This window comes from Rhamphochromis sp. 'chilingali', assembly GCF_963969265.1.
Source record: "Rhamphochromis sp. 'chilingali' genome assembly, chromosome: 22".
Taxonomy (NCBI): domain Eukaryota; kingdom Metazoa; phylum Chordata; class Actinopteri; order Cichliformes; family Cichlidae; genus Rhamphochromis; species Rhamphochromis sp. 'chilingali'.
The window spans coordinates 9,862,495-9,879,103 of record NC_137950.1 but is presented as its reverse complement, the minus strand read 5'-3'; the positions used below and the strand labels follow the sequence as shown (position 1 = coordinate 9,879,103).

At 41.0% G+C, this 16,609-nt stretch overlaps 1 protein-coding gene across 1 annotated transcript in view; it reads right to left on the bottom strand.

Annotated features, from left to right (window-relative positions):
* Nucleotides 1-16,609, bottom strand: part of snx29 (sorting nexin 29) — a 150,776-nt gene that overhangs the window by 102,465 nt on the left and 31,702 nt on the right. The window contains exon 14 of the mRNA XM_080873801.1: nucleotides 12,821-12,906. Within this exon, the coding sequence (XP_080729927.1) occupies nucleotides 12,821-12,906 (86 nt within the window). The remainder of the gene's footprint in view (nucleotides 1-12,820; nucleotides 12,907-16,609) is intronic.

Sequence of the window (16,609 nt, the reverse complement as noted above, 5' to 3'; positions counted from 1 at the left end):
TTTCTTATTTATTATTGTGACTAAACATTTTATTCTCATAACTATGAATGATCTTACTGTGTTCTGGGCAGACTCATCTGTAATAAAGACGTCTGTGACCTTAAAAAACAAAAAAAAAAAAAAAAAACAATCCTTACTTAAAAATTGGCCTTGAAGGAAAGAAGCTGATGTACAACGTCACAGAGCAAAAGCCATATATTTAATATGTAAGGCAATTGTTCTGACAGCTCTGTAATTAAACTGATCATAAGATAAGATGTACTGTAATCGATCAAACTGACTGCTTTTTAATCTGATTAATAAACTCCAGTTATTAATCAGAGCACGAGAACCTGTAGTTAAAGCAGAGGCAAATGTGTATCTGAGGTTGTTTAGCTGCTCTTGAAATTCTCCACCCAGTGCCATTAACTGTGGAAATACAACAAAAAGACAGAAGAAAAAATAACTTAATAAGGAGCACAGGGAGTGCACGTTCTCTATCAAGGTTACCTACTGCAAACTTCAAACAAATTTATCTAAATACTACAATGTCTGGTACAGTTCATTTATGGTTCACAACAGTTCTACATTTTTCTGATGCTGCATAGGGCTGTTCGATATAACGATATATATTGGATGACGATATAAAAACACCTATCATTTCATTTTACGCTATCGTTTGTTTCGTGGTGTCGCAAAATAAACTGTTTACGGCAATATTTTTTTCATCGTTTTGATGGTCACTGTAGTGGCTATATTGATTTCTTAAAGTTCTCTCTTTCTCTTATATTTAATATAACCACACTACGGTCGGACAAGCGCCTGTTTTTATGCGTTGTGGTTAGCAACAACGACGGTAACACCATCGCATGTCCGCTTGTTTATGTTCCACACAAACCTTTCACAATAAAGCTCAAGATCCTGTTGAGACTTTTCAAAATAAACTGAATCACGTGAAAGAGCAGATTATTTACGGATGAGAAGTAAAAAAGAGCCGCCAGGTGCTAAAAAATAAATAAATCTTAGACTCAAACGTTAGAACAGGCTTTTCCCCGCAGCGCGGCGTGTAATAAATACTCACAAAGAAACAGCGGCCGTTACAACTTATGTCTAAAAATGTATAGTTTCATGCATCTGTTAAAACACTCGATCTGCATACTATTACTATGCTACTAGCAGCAGGTGCCTTTTAAACTTAACCTGCAGAGTGTTTAATTCAATTATTTGCCACAGACGGAGCAGTTTTAATAACAGGAAATGTAAAAACTGAAATGTTCAAAATGCTCATGGACATGAAGGACAAAAATAAAAAGAGAAAGGACACAAGTGACAGATGCTCCAACAATTTCATTATCAGCTCCATGTGTGGGAAACCACGTAGGCTGGCTGTCGCAGGGCACTGATGAACTGAGCCAATGTTGTTATTGCTACTAAAGTATGCTTGTAAGCCTCCACCTCCTACCCAGAGTGCACTGCAGCAACTGTGGGAGGTGTGAAATCGGCGGAACTGCCGCTGGTATCCGACATACAGCTGTAGTAATTAAAAACCACCCCCTTTAAACAAGTCCACAGTCACTCAACCTCAAACTCTCCGTCTGTCATTCAAAACACAAACACGCGCTTAACTTCAAAACTTTCCTCCTGTGCTTTGTGATGCACAAACCTGATTGTCACGCTACATCACAGCACCGTCAGACACTGGCGAGGCAAAAACATGCGAGTAAAACAGCAGCGGACATAACAAATGGGATACATGTCTGTACCCAACATCTGCTCGCAGCTGCCCAGACTGTTTCGCTCCTGACACCAGGCAGCATGTTAAAGTAAGTCGGCACTGGGTTATTGTCAGCACGGGCAGTCACACGGTAAATGAGTGGCTAATAGAGCACCAGGTCATGCACGGGCTGAAAGGCACGCAGGCGGACGAGCTCGTAACAGATGTAATCTGTTATGAGCAGATGAGTTTGCCAGTGCATCGTTGCAGGAAAGGAGAATCCTTGCAGCTTCACATACAAGTAAGCCGATGTGGTTGAAAGATAGCAAGATACATGATGAGAGACCATGAGGTAAGAGAGGCGATGAATCTCCAGATGTATCGCTTAAAGCCTTCCAACTCCCTCTGACTCGTCTCTATTCACACCCCATACCCACTCTCTCTCTCTCTCAACTTAATCCAGTCTCAGAGACGGCGCCTCACTCCATTACAAAGCTTCGAGAGGATTGAACCAAATATCAGAACTGTCCTCCTTAAATTGAGTTGCTCTCAAATTTTCCACACAATGCCTCAGTTGCCTGAAAGACTGAAAATCCCTCAGTAAGCTCATTCCCGATCCTTTCTGAAGGTGATTTGATAGTTGAAACAAGTACAAAATCTCAGCTTCCATGTAGATTTACAGAATAGAGCTATTTTGGGGAACATTTAAAGACTCTCTGAGAGCAGCAAATGTGCAATATTTATGAAACAATCTCAGTGCGCAGTGTTATTGGGATTTTAAATAAAGCTCATAAGAACTTAAAGTTCTTTATTTTACATGTATGTGGGGTGCTTTATGTGATGCAGGAAAACAGTGATCTCTGAAAGTTGAAATGTATGTTTTTCTTTTTAAATTTTCAAACTCAGGTACCGCTGAGAAATGTTCTTACTCTTCCTCTGGGCTGGGAATTTTCTTTTTTAATTCAATTAAAAATATGGCTTTCAGTGACTGTTAAAACAATATAAGATAATCAAGACAAACGTATTCTTGTTCTTCAGTCATTTTTGTAACGACGCTCTCATTTTGTTTTGTGCTTCAAGGTCTGGGGATCGCTTGGCTCTGCAGCAGTGTCTGCAGCCTCTCCTTAGCTGCTCAGTTTTTCTCCACCAGAGATGATGGTGGTCAACAAAATCAACAAAATTTATGAAAAGAAACAAAAGCTCTAACAGATTTTTTAGCGGAAAAAATGGACGATCAGTCGAATAAAATAACTGTCATCTCCTCGGTCGTATGATTTTTGCCATAACCGAGCAGCTGTCAATCAAAAACACTGACAAGCAGTGAGCAGGTCATCTTCTTTAAGGCGCTGCTCTTTTCTTGGGTTGTTGAACCTTGGTGGTTATCACTGACCATTTTGTTTACCCACTTATTCTTAATGTTCCTGTATTTATATTTAGTTCTGTGACTCCTCAAACATGCCGCGTGCTCTTGCTGTCCATGTGCAGCATCTTGGTGTGAATGCATGTGTGTAGAAACTGTACTGAACACTGAGCAGCACTTAGCTGTTGTAGGTCAGCTACTAATCGGAAGGCTGGTGGTTTAATCTCTGGCTGCTGCAGTCAAATATAACCCCAAGTTGCTCTCCAATGTATCCATCAGTATAAGTGTGTTTAAATGCTAGAAAGCACTTAAAAGCATGATTCTTGTATGAATCGGTGTGAATGAGGCAAGCTGTATAAGGCACTTTGAGTGCTTAGAATGAGTAGAAAAGCACTATATGAGAACCCAACAATTTAGTAATGTAACACAACAGTACAACAATCAAAAAATGACTATTAGAGCTAGCAATGAAAGTACCTGAGTACATATTTTCATTCCTCACCTGAGTCTGAGTTAAGTGTAAAAACATTTTTTTCCCCACTAAAAGCTAGAAGGCTGTGGTTTCATGCATTTTTTTAAAAGAATTTGGGAACTGCTCAGAACAGCCGAATAACATTTAACTGGTGTGTGAAAATCATGTTTATCTATTTGTTTTGTGACATTTTAACAGCTTGCAGCGAACACAACCAAACACAGAAATGTTTGGGTTATCAAATCTTGCAACAAAATGGCAAACGCTCCAACAAACGCTTCGATTTGGTTGCCTGAAAGCCAAAAAACGTCTCCGATGGGAATCCACACCCCGCTGGAGTGCTTTCCCACTTCAGCAGCGCCCTTCCATATTTATCTTTGGGAAAGGCGGATGATGACACCCAGCAGGCTCTGGCACTCCGCGAGATGATTAAAATGTTCATTAACACCGATCCGTCCAGGTGATGAAATCTGTCACACACCCCTGCTGCGCCCACATGGAATCGCCTGCGAGATATGACGCTGCCGACGCATAAATCTATACGCGCGCGCACAAAGGTGCCGCACTCACTCCGACGTTGACCACCTGGCCCCACCTGTGACAAACAATACGCAATGTCACCTCTCTCGTGCCAGGTAAATAAGCAGTGTGTTAAATCCACTGTCATATACACACATACAAACAGACCACCCTCTGCTGAATAAATGAAAGTCCCTCACACCTCTGAGACAGTAAACATGCCCAAGCTGTTGGATGAAGACCTAAAAGGCTAAACAATGCGAGCTGCTGCCTGGCTTCTCTTCTGATGATCTGAAGCTCCGGCTGTACGTGTGGGCACAATTAAGTTCAATTCACATAGAGAATGACTCATCATTTGCGCTTTTTACGGTGGGCCTACAGGGACGCAAATAACTTTATAACATAAACCACACCAGTTACAACAGTTTCATATCCACCTACAGCCGCTAATGCACAGTTTAATTTAGTCTCCTCACACTAACGTCCGTATACACCACGTCTCACCTACACTCACACGGGGGGATATGATACTCGAAAAGACAATTAGCACAAATACGAGAGTATATTATGTAAATGTGCACACATATGCACAAAAAACACATAGCTAAACACAAATTTTCAAATTATGACTCCCCTCTTGTCACTGTGACCTGCTTTCCACACATTAACCCCCCCAAACACACTCAGCAGCTTATTTGTTAACAACTAATCAAAGTCCACCTCCATATTAACACACACACACAAATCAAAAAGTTTGTACTGGCACGGCTTCACACTTTTATGCATACAGAAGGCAGGTTTATGCAGACAAACAAAAGCACAGGGCACACACACACACACACACACACACACACACACACACACACGGCTGACAGCTCTCAGCAAGATGACCGACCTCCCCGGGGCCCTACAAGGGCAAAGTGTAGCACACACAGGGCCAGCGAATGCAGATCTATGTGTGTAATGAATAAGTTACACACTCCTATTAGGCCAGGCAGCAGTGACAAATGCCTCTCATTCACTCATTAGGCTGCTGGCTGTCAGAGGAAGGAGAAGGGAGCAAGGCACAGCAAGGGAAGCTTATTGGGTTTTAAATGGCCATGTAATCCATTTCCTTATTGGAGATGAATAAGCTGCTGTCCACGGTGGGTTTATTTATGGGCGAATTAAACACGTACGCAGAGACAGGCAAAACGTAGAATGAATCAAAGTGCCGGGATGCCATCCGTGTAAAATTCGTGGACGGAAAACACAGCTGACATGCAAAAATGAAAAAAAAAAAAGAAGTCAAAAATGAGGAGGTGTAGGGGATTGGACAGAACGGGCTGTAGAAAAGTAGGAATCATTATATTGCAGTTGCAGAGGTGGGCTGGAGGATTGTAGGAGTCACGCTGTAAATATTTTTGAATCATGAAGGGACTCATTGTGCTTTACTTTTGTTTCTGTCATGTGTATACGATTATATGTATTTTATTGTATTCTATATATTCTTATGTCAAACTTTGTCATGAATAAAAAGCGTGTTCTCCCATCTGGTCTCTACTTTTTAAATTTTCATTTATTGTCTGCTATACCTGCAAATAGATCGGCAAGTCGGTGCTCTGGGAATCCATCCTACCCGACAAACCATCCTACCCGTTGTTTCTATGCATGCGCACAACACAAAATTAACTGGCGAACCCTCCTACCTTTGAGAATATGGGCTAGAAACATACTCTGATGGGCAAAGTTAAGCGGCAAACCGTCATACCTACTTAAATTTGTGCTGGAATTTCTCTGTGACAGCAGAAATGTGCATAAACTACTTACGGTGGGACGTTTTGCCAAAGTAGGATGGTTTGTCAGGGTTCAATAATCTTGAAGACACACCTCTTGCACCAAGCTTCACCTACCAACTGTTAAGACTAGCCAGCCAATCAGAAAAGAGCTGGCTTAAAGAGAGCTAAAGAAGGTAACCCCTTCACGTTTATAAGTCCCAATACGTCCGGCATAAACCTAACATAGCAGTTCCATGATTTCTACCAGGAAATCCTGAAGAAGAATATCTGGATATCGGTTCATGTCCTAAAGCTTAAGCACACTTGAGTTATGCAGAAAGACAATGAGATAAGCAGACAAGTATGATGCTTCAGCGCGACCTTAGAATGGCTCAAAAACCCTCCAGTGTGGCTGAATTTTAAAAAAAATCTTCAAAGAAGAGTGGGTCAAAATTCCAGTTCTTGCTGCCAAAGGTGGTACAGCCAGTTATTAGGTTTAACTGGCAATTATTTTTCCCACATAGAGCCAGGTAGGCTTGAATAGCTTTTTTTCCTTAATAAATGAAATCAGCCAGTTTCACCGGCCCACAGGGGACCATCAGTTATCTTAGTGGTGCTGAAACTCCCAGAATCCCCACATCTGCCCAGATTCATTTACTGCCCCCCTCGGAGAGGCCGTTCCCTCAGGTAAAGGAGTCAGTCAAACATCAGCGAGTCGACCAGGCATAAAACCTCCACCTGGGACAATGAAACAATATCGCACGTCAAGTGAGAAAGCATCCATGTTCCGGGAAATGTAAAGTTTTAGTAATTCAGTCAAGCCCCTGATTTCATCATGTGACTTCACACCACAGCAATCCATCACAGTGCCAGCATTAACTCACTATTTTTCACCCGCTCACTACAGTTAAGAACAGACTGCCACCACCAGAGCTTTCTTTTTGAAGTCACCTGTATAGTTGGAGAGAAGAGCCACATGCTTTAATAAAGACTAGCTTGACAATAGTTTATGAGATATGTCAGTGTGCATTACAGTATTTTTGGCATTTTGTTGTGCGTTTGCCACAATGACAATAAAATGATTCTGATCCTGATATGTTCCACGACGCAGGTCACTGCACTGCTTGGTGCCTGTAGCACAGAAATTCAGAACAAATGTACTCAAAACCAAACTAGATATGCTCGAGTCAAATCAGTTCTGAGTAACCTAGATGCATCACATTCCCCAAGTAAGGCCACAAACAAATAGATTGTAATTGGGTCAGTTTAATGGGGTTGTGTAGCGCCCCACTGTATTGGTCTGGGTATTAGATTACCCTCAGAGGATCCGAATATACTTGCCCTTAGCTTAAAGTGTGTATGGCATCATAACCGTCGCCAGCGGCATCTCTCCGTTTGGTTGGCTTCACTTTCAAGCAGGTCCTTTTATCCCTGACTCTATTCAGATCCAATCTGACTAATCCCTTTCCCTTTCATTTTGGATCTCTATATTCACGCAGGTCAGATTCAGATACGTTACAGTGATTCAAGAGGGTGACGCTAAAACTGAAAGAATGAATTTGGGGTTTTTGCATATCTTACAAATGTCTTAAAGCCAAAGCAAAAACTAGCTTTCAATCTCACTACTGTAAATATATTATTTGAAAATCACTGAGAGATTTAGATTCTCCGCTGAGAATCTAAATCTCTCATTGACGCTCGTCAGGGAAAGGGTTTTTTCCCCCCTCTTTTCCCTCACCTGCGTAACGCCCGCGAGAAATAGATTTAGACCTCAAATGTTCGTTCACTGGGAGAACTTCCAGGAATGAATGGTAGTGATTGGTCATTAGACTGTATTTTTATACATTTATAGAGCTGTTACGGAAACACAACCTCTTTGACACGTTAGAGAGGTTCAGCATCACTACAAATGGTGATGAACCCGATAATGTTAGTAGTAAACCATGTTCTTGACACTAAAAAAATCCAGGGATAAACCAGAAGTGAACCTCATCAAGCCCCAAATCCTGCAAGTAACGTCCACAGAATGACAAAAACTAACCAAAGGAAAACTTCCACCTAGAGCTGGGCGATATGAGATTTATTCATATCACGATATGTTTTTTTCATTTCAGGCGATAACGATATCTATCACGATATAAGCCAAATAACTATATTTGTAAGATTTAAATGTGCCGTTGCTCACAAGTAAAATGTGAAATAATCAGCAGCTTGTTTTTATTTAAATATTTATTTCCCATAATAAGTTCAACAGGGTAGATGTACTTAAGGAACATGAGACTTTTTCAGATAAATAAAGGCAAATATTGCAAACTACACAAAAGGCAGCCGCTAAAGCGTTTAAGTTTCAAAATAGAACAAACGAAACAGACTAAATTGTCAATTCCACTTAGAAACAAAATATTAATTCTAAAAATAAATCTTAGTTTGTTTTACAGAAGAACAGACAAAACTGACTAACTTTTGTCAATATCAAATAAACTGAGAACTAAAAGGAAATTCTCAATCTCTCCTTGTTGTATAGCTTAGCTTTTCAAACAGTTTTAACAGTTACTTTAGTCTGACAAAAGCCGAATGACGAATTAGCGCTTCCAGTCAGAGACTGAGGCTACGTCCACACGTACACGGGTATTTTTGAAAACGGAGATTTTCCGTTTTCGTTTTAAAAAATAATCCCGTCCACACATAAAGGCAGAAATGAAGGAAAACGCTGCTATGAACATGCCAAAGCAGCAGGTGGCGCTAGATTCCTAACCGTGCAGAAATGTTGGCCAATCAGAAGTCTAGAAGCCTCGGTGGGAAAAAGTAAACAAAGCTGGGGCATCGAAGCAGAACCGAGTCGTATGTGTGGACGGACAGTAACTGTGTGTATATGTAAGCATTTAAACACTGCAGAGAGTAGAATTAACAGTAACAGTAGTGTAGAAATTCATTTCACCGAAACAATAACGTGGCGCACAGTGTGACGCATGCACCAGTTTATTGTATTTCCAGACTTGCTTTCGGCACAATTTACAGTGCACGCTACTCTGTTTTTTGTCAGACTTGAAATAGCCGAAATACCTTCACACTACGGAACTTCTATGGCTCTTCCGTTCGACAATCTCTCCGGCATTGGAACCATCATCTGTTTTCTCTTCGGTCACGCTCGGTTGATTTTTCTAGTCGGCACACTCATTTCCTCCATTACGCGCTCTCTCCATTACCCGCTGGCTGCTTCCCAAACAAACACACGTGCGGCTTGGCACTTGTGCTGTACGTAACAAGTCACGCAACGTGACGCTGCAAGGTCTATCGCGATAGCTTAATTTCTCTATCGAGTAAAAGTTATATCGCGATACATATCGTTATATCGCCCAGCTCTACTTCCACCACAAAACACTGAAGCAAAGGGAAAAACAAGGAGAAAGGTCAGACTATCCTTACAAAAAAGTGGGAATGAAATGAAAGCAGGAAGTAAACCCAACATAACATAAGTCAGTGATGAATTAAAACAGGAGCTTTTTCTCTTGTGCACAAGTATGTCTAGTATATCTACCACTTATGCAACATATGCATATATTCAAACAGCATTCATGCATGTGAAATGATTTGCAATCAACACTCTGTAATAAAATCGCACTGCCCCTTCATATCCAAGTATAAGTGGTGTGGGGATATCCCCCCAAACAAACAGGGACACACAGCATCACACATGGAAACAACAATTATCGCTTCTCTGAAACAGAAGGAAAGGAAAACCATCTTTTGTGGGATGTCAGTGGGTCTGACAGCGCCTGAGGAGCATTTGAGAGATCAAGTCTGCTTCGCTATCATTAGACAGGAGGGGTTTCAAAAACGCAGCACACTGATCAGGGGGAAACATGCTGACAGCTCATAAAAAAGGGGGTGCTTGTGTATCAATTGAAACCCCCCCAGCAGCCGTGATTTTCTGCTCCCCTTAAACTCCTCGCACGTTATTTTGCCTCCTTCATTCCCAACACACAACGGCAGGCTCTGGTAGTCGACATCAAAGCACGATGGAACGAGGCGCATCATTAGCAGGAGAAGACAGAGGCAAGGGAGGATGAAATCATTTAGACGCCGCTGCGGAGGGGGAATTACTATGCCTGTCGGGACGACGGTGGTGTGAATGGAGCGAGCGGGAGTGTGGATGGGTGGAGAGGAGAGAGAAATGGTACAAACGACAAGAAACTGAAAAGTCAACACGAGCAGGTAAGGTAATGAGTGGCGGCAAAACAAGAAGAGTGCAAAAGAAACAAGAGGAAGCCACAAAGTGAGGAGGAAATTTTTGATTGAGAAACTGCAGCGGGTGAGGGCTATTTCCTGATAACGCACACGCGTGAGAAAATCACCATTGCTCTTTCCAATCATCTCTCATCGTACGGTTCCTCCCCGCCATGGTCTCCAGTGTCAGCCGCTCAGGCGGCCGTGTTTCACAGGCTGAACACAGTAATTGCAGGAACCAGAAAGATGAAATGTGAACTGTTGTGATGTTTTAAACATGACTCTGTTGTAGGCCGAACTCGCACAGGTCTGTGCCTGCTTAACAACCGCAGACTCTCAGTGATCATCAGTTCAATTCTTCTGAATAGAAGCATCTTTTTGGTAATTAATATAAAACGAGTTTTTAAAAACCATCATTTTTTTTTTTATTGCAATTGAGATTAAAACTGCATGACAAGAAAAACTAAATGCAGTTTCATGCAGGGGTCATTCCATCCAAAACCAGCCAATATTTAGAACATTAGATGAAAAACTTATGGTGCAAAGCCTGAACACGAGTGCTGTGAAATTTTAGCTTCATATTTCAAATAGTTTTCAAGATCCATTTCTTTTAAGTGATTTATCGACCGACTTTCAGGCATTTTATTCACACACTGAAATCTGAGGCAATGTTTGAACATGAATATCTCAAAGACTATCAGAGATAAAAGCCTGAAAATTTTCGCTGCTGTTTCGTACCTTAAAAATGAAACGGGCTCTGTAATTTGGAACAGACAAATCAAAAATGTATCTGCCTGAGTACTCATAACTTAAAATAAAACTAAAAGGCCAGCATGCCCACAAAGTCCCATATTTGAGTACAAGCTAACTAAAAACAGGCAACTAGTGACAATTTCTACATGATAAATAGCAGAATTATACACTACAGTAAACAAAAGCATGTAGAACACTATCGTGGGATTAGTCACAAAAATGAAAAGATGCCATTTTTATTTAAATTTCATGCTGGATTGAACAAATATGACAAGTTGAAACACACAAAAAATATCAGTGTATCCCATTCGCTTCCACTTCCTTTATCAGGGTCGCGGGGGGCTGGAGCCTATTCCAGATGTCATATGGCGAGAGGCGGTGCACACCCTGAGCAAGTCACCAGTCCATCACAGGGCTAACACATAGACTCAGACAACCATTTGTACTCACATTCACTCCTGCATTCACACCTATGGGCAATTTTCCAATTAACCTACCCCCACTAAGTGCATGTCTTTGGACTGTGAGCGGACCGGAGAGAATATAACTTAGAAAATAATGTTGTTAAACATGTTCATATATTTTATTTTAGAGACCTGAGTCAAATATTTTAGAATATTTACTGCTCCAATTTGCACAAAAATTGTATAGTCCAAAGTTTAAATATGCAATATACAATGATTGCCTCAGTCTGTGTTTATTTTGTGACTGGATGGCGAGCGGGTGCTGGTGGTTCCTTGCTAATGCGAAGTCAAATTGGTTTCAAAGAGGTATACGGTGCAGCGCCAAAAACCTCTTTGCAATTTCTTTGGCTGCTAGCAGGTTTCCATGGTCGCCCATAGTTTGCATGGAGGAGTTTGCAAACCTGCAATGAAACTCTGACACAAACAAAAGGACAAAGTTCACCTTCAAAGTAAAAGCTGCCCCTTTGAAATGTGTTGCTTTCGGTGGAAGGCCACACGTTTTAGTCTGAAGGCCACCCTTTTTTTTTTCCAGTTTCAAGTGTCTACAGTTCACAGAATAAAAGGCAGATTCAACATATTCATGAATCAAACAGTTTATTATTGCTAAGGACAGACGACCTTTAACTAGTTAATAACCTCCAGTTTTAAAAGTCATATGATAGCCTCAATGTTAATTAAATATAATGCAAAGTTAAGCCTTTTTATGTTTTATTCAAGGTGCTGAGGCACACTATGGCTGATTTATCACCCATGATTACATCATTGCTCACACACAAACTTTGACCTTTCCGTGTATCGTTGGGCCTAACTGTCCATCTGGTCATTGGACTTTATAGTGCGGATGCTGACATGTTTTATCACTGATATAAATAATTAAAAAGACCCACATTTTAATACAAATTGAATTTTCCTCAAAATAAAGATAATATTCATCTAGGCTCAGGTTTCGTGTTGGTGATAGTGTAGCGTAGACGCTGTAGTGCATTATTAGAAGGGTTACTGTTAAGAAAAACATCATAAAACATGAATTTAATAGGGAAAAGATGCACCGAACAAAAGCACAAAAACCTCAATGAACCCTCTGGGTTTTAAAGATAACCACTCCCCATTTTGTCCCATAGATTGCAATTGACCTAATATATGGCCCTCTGTTATCTGCAGTGTTCATTTTATTTGCATTTGACACAACAGAGGCTTATCTTGCTAGTTTTCACACAAAGCCTCGCTAACATCCCTCTGCAACACAAAAACAAAGTCAGAGATATCGAATCTTTTCAAAAACTAAAACTCTGGATAAATGAAAGTGAGCAGGACTGAGAGGGAAACCAGCTCTCTCTGTCTGACAGGGTCTCGTACTGTAAAAATAGAGGGTAGTCATCAGAGCCCCTGAGAAAAGCACCAGAACTGATCTGGCATATGAAAGAAAACCGATGACCTTATTTTTCGCTGTTTGCATCCATGTGCGCTGCTGTTTGAGAGCAAAATAGGTGGACTGGGACGCTGATACGAAATCTAATTTCAGCTCATAATGATGCACGGAGAGAGCGCGCACACGTGTGTGTGTTTGCATTTTACCGTCATTGCCTTGGCTTCCTTCTCTCTTCAGCATCTGTACCGCCCCCACATATTTCTTCAGCTGGACCTTCAGGACCTCATTCTCCCTGCACAAACAGACACACAAAGCTTAAACAGAAGAAAACAGAGGGCTAAAACAAGAAGGTTATAGCTACAACGCATTGTATGCAGGTCGTTTTCAATGCCAAATATCCTTAGTGTCATTAAGTAAGGACACTTAAAGATAATGTACTGATTAATGGAGAGCTAGGATGGCAATATAAGTGCAAAAATATACTGCGTATGACCGGAAGGTTCTCTGACAAAGTTTCTAGAAATTGTTTTTTCCTCCGTTTCGAGCTGGGCCCTTTAGTTCCCATTAAGGGAAACATTAATGATACAGCGTATAGTGATATTTTAGATAATGTGCGCTTCCAATAGTGTGACAATAATTTGGTGGGAAATGTCCCTTAGCGTTTCAATATGAGCTCTTCCTCACAATGCAAATGTACATGAATTTAATAAACTTCTAATGTTCTCATTCAAATATCTGATGGATCGTCTTGGCTTTAGCTCCAGTCTGACTCTGCATGGCGTGATTTGAATGCAATCATATGGAAATCTTTTCACTCATGCAGAAATGATCATTCTGGAGCAAATTAAAAAATTATCAGACTAATTACTGCAAAGGTACTTGATGTAAAAGAGAAAAGAGATCGTGTGTCTCGAGCTCATGAATCTCAGTTCTGAATTTTTTGTTTCTTCTTCTAGGTTTACTCTCTATCCAGACAAAGCAATACAGTTAGGTGCTTTACTATCTCCCAAATGAGGAAGAAGTCAGGCTGGCCTTGAGGCCTCTCTACAGACTGAAATAGAAGATGCCTGAGAAGAAAACATGAGGCCAAATACAGGGTCAGATCAGTGCACTGTAGTAAAGCTAGTAAAGCTAGGCATGGCCTTTTCAAACCTCCCCAAAACAGTGAGACCCCAACAAATAAAGAGACCTACTTTTCCCACCCTTCACAATTGTTATAACTTACAATTCCCTCAAACAACTGCACTGCAAGCTTTGTGCCATCTTTTAGAAACGCAGTTACTTGTAAATTTGGCGAGAATCCACTGTTACCTGGAGAAAAGAAACCACTTCAGCTGCTTCTAAATTACAGGCACATGTAATCATACTGCTTGACTATCCCACACAGATTCAGCACCAGTTGGATAAACCGGAACACTACTTATAGGTATATCAGGGCCTCTGATAGTTCGGAGATGCATCTTAAGAGCCCTTGAAAATGTAAACGCACATGTTGTACTGTGACCGAGGACACAGGCACAAAGACGCGGTGACAAAGAAAGGGACTGAGAGACAGACGCAGTCTCCTTACAAGCCGTAGCCGGCTGAGCATCGTCGACTTTGGGGAAGAAATCAATCAGAACTGGAAGTGCGGCTTTATGCCCTTGGCAGTTACATCTAACAGTCTTTGTCTTGCACCGCCGTCGCGCCCCCACACCGCCACCCAAACCCTCATTCTCCACGGGTGATGTTTGGTGCCCTGCTTATCAGCCCTCATTCACAACCAACAAAAGAGGGACCACCGGGGAAACTTCCTGAAATCCACATGACGAGCTCTCAGTGGAGCCGTCCACACGGTTATCAGAACAACCCGCAGCCCAGATGCTTTTTCAGCCTGATTTAATTATAGCTAATACACACCGCCTGCTTTACAGAGTGTGTGTGTGTGTGTAGCGGGTCGGACAGATACGCAGATATTCAGAACAGAGGAATCATTTTACTGATAAAAGGCCTTGTGTCTGCAGGATTTGACATAATGTGAGACACGTGAAGCTCAGGTTAAAGTGTTCTTCTATTACGAACTCGATGAATTTGGCTCTTTTACTTGCCGTCTGTCACGATGTCGTGTTAGAAATTGTTTTTTCACCCTTGTACGCGCACACAGCCTCTGCTCACTTGGTGGTTTCATCCTCCTAATCAATAGTCTCATTTTAAGACCACACAAAATGTGTAAGGAGGTGGGGCTCTAAAAGCCTTAGCAGCTCTATTATCTTCATCTCTACCAAGCATCTTTGTCCTCAGATTCTGTTAACATTCACAACAGTGCACTGCATTCCCAGAAGCCAACGTTGCCAGATTAAACTGTCATCAAGACCTTCAGTGGGTGCCTTTAAAGTCACCTACTCATCGTAAAAGTAGTTTAGTGTTCTGTTTTATTAAGAAACCCGGCTCCATGTAAGAGATAATGTTATCTCTATAATAAGATATCTGCACATCCGCAGGCCAGGGGTGGAAGCTTTCCGGCTTGTCATCTATTGATCAATCATGCTGCAGGCTTTGATTGCATGTAGGTGAACAGTCTGAGTTTACAGGAAAAGAGAAATTAAATTTGCTCAAACTTTTTTGTTTGTTTTTTTATAAATAATAACCCACGAATGGAGCAGGAAGTCATGGTCCTTAAAAATTAGCTGTGGCCTTCAGAAGCAGTTAAGTATACAAGCTAATGGACTGCAGATGAGATTGCAGTATTGACTTACAAAAAGACATGGCCACTTTATAAAACCCCTAATCACAGAGCTTGCCAAACAACGAGAAATTCATAATAGAGTTTAACCAGTGTCACTATCTGGAAGCGACAAGAAAACGGTTCTTTTCTTTGTTCTTTTTTAAATGTTTACTCAGGAAACCCTAAGTTAAGTTTATCGACATAGAAGTGGTGAATAAGTGAAGAAAAGCCCCACATCACTGGGGCCCATTTACTACTTATGTCACTGTAATTTTATTCAATTACATTTGAAAAACTATAAATCATATACGGTGGATCTGAGAGGTCAAATGCACTGCAAGTTAAAGAAATCACCAGAACAGATAATGAGAAGTGACAGAAACCAAAACGTGAAGGACTCCACTGGGACACTTTAAAGAAGCAGACGATTCGTCGGTGCTGTGCAGGTAATGTTGATTTTAACCGCATGATTCATATTATACTACAGATACAAGTTTGCTATTAGCATGTGTTCCACAGCTGATCTGTCATGTTGTTGTCTCCCCCAAAACACTTCTTATTTAAAAAACACACTTTTTGTGAGTTTTTGCAACATTTTTTGTACCATTTCCATTTTGTTTAATTTTGTATTTTGCGCTTTTAAAGCTTTTTGTTTTTGTTTTGTTTTTTTTAAAGTTGCAGTGCGTTTGACCTCTCAGGGCCACCGTAATAACACCCATCTAATAGACTACAGAAAACTAAATAACTGTATAAATATTAATATTTTTTTTCCAATAGGTGTTTTATAATTAGATGCCAGTTTGCATGTTTTCTAACAAAGAATTTATCCAGGTTTTTCTTTTTTGTTGTTGTTGCCAAAAATACCACAAGAGAAAAAAAAAGTTTTAGCTTCTCGGTCATGTAAAATGTAATCAGACAGGCACCAAACAGCAGACAGACAAAGCCCATCGGACTCAGCAGTGAAGAATTTAGCAGGTAAAAAATTAGCTCTTACCCAGAGGAGTCGATGACGACAACAGAGCACAAAGCGTGAGTGTTTAGCAGGAGCCTCGTTACTGTTATTAAATACACCTGTGCTTTTCTGCCAGGTATGTAATACAGGTGTAGTAACAAAGGTTAATCAGGCTGCTTGCTCTCTTGCTTTCTTATGACTACATTAAATGTTGCTCTTATGGGCGATCGTGGCTCAAGAGTTGGGAGTTCGCCTTGTAATCTGAAGGTTGCCGGTTCGAGCCCCGGCTTGGACAGTCTCGGTCGTTGTGTCCTTGGGCGAGACACTTCACCCGTTGCC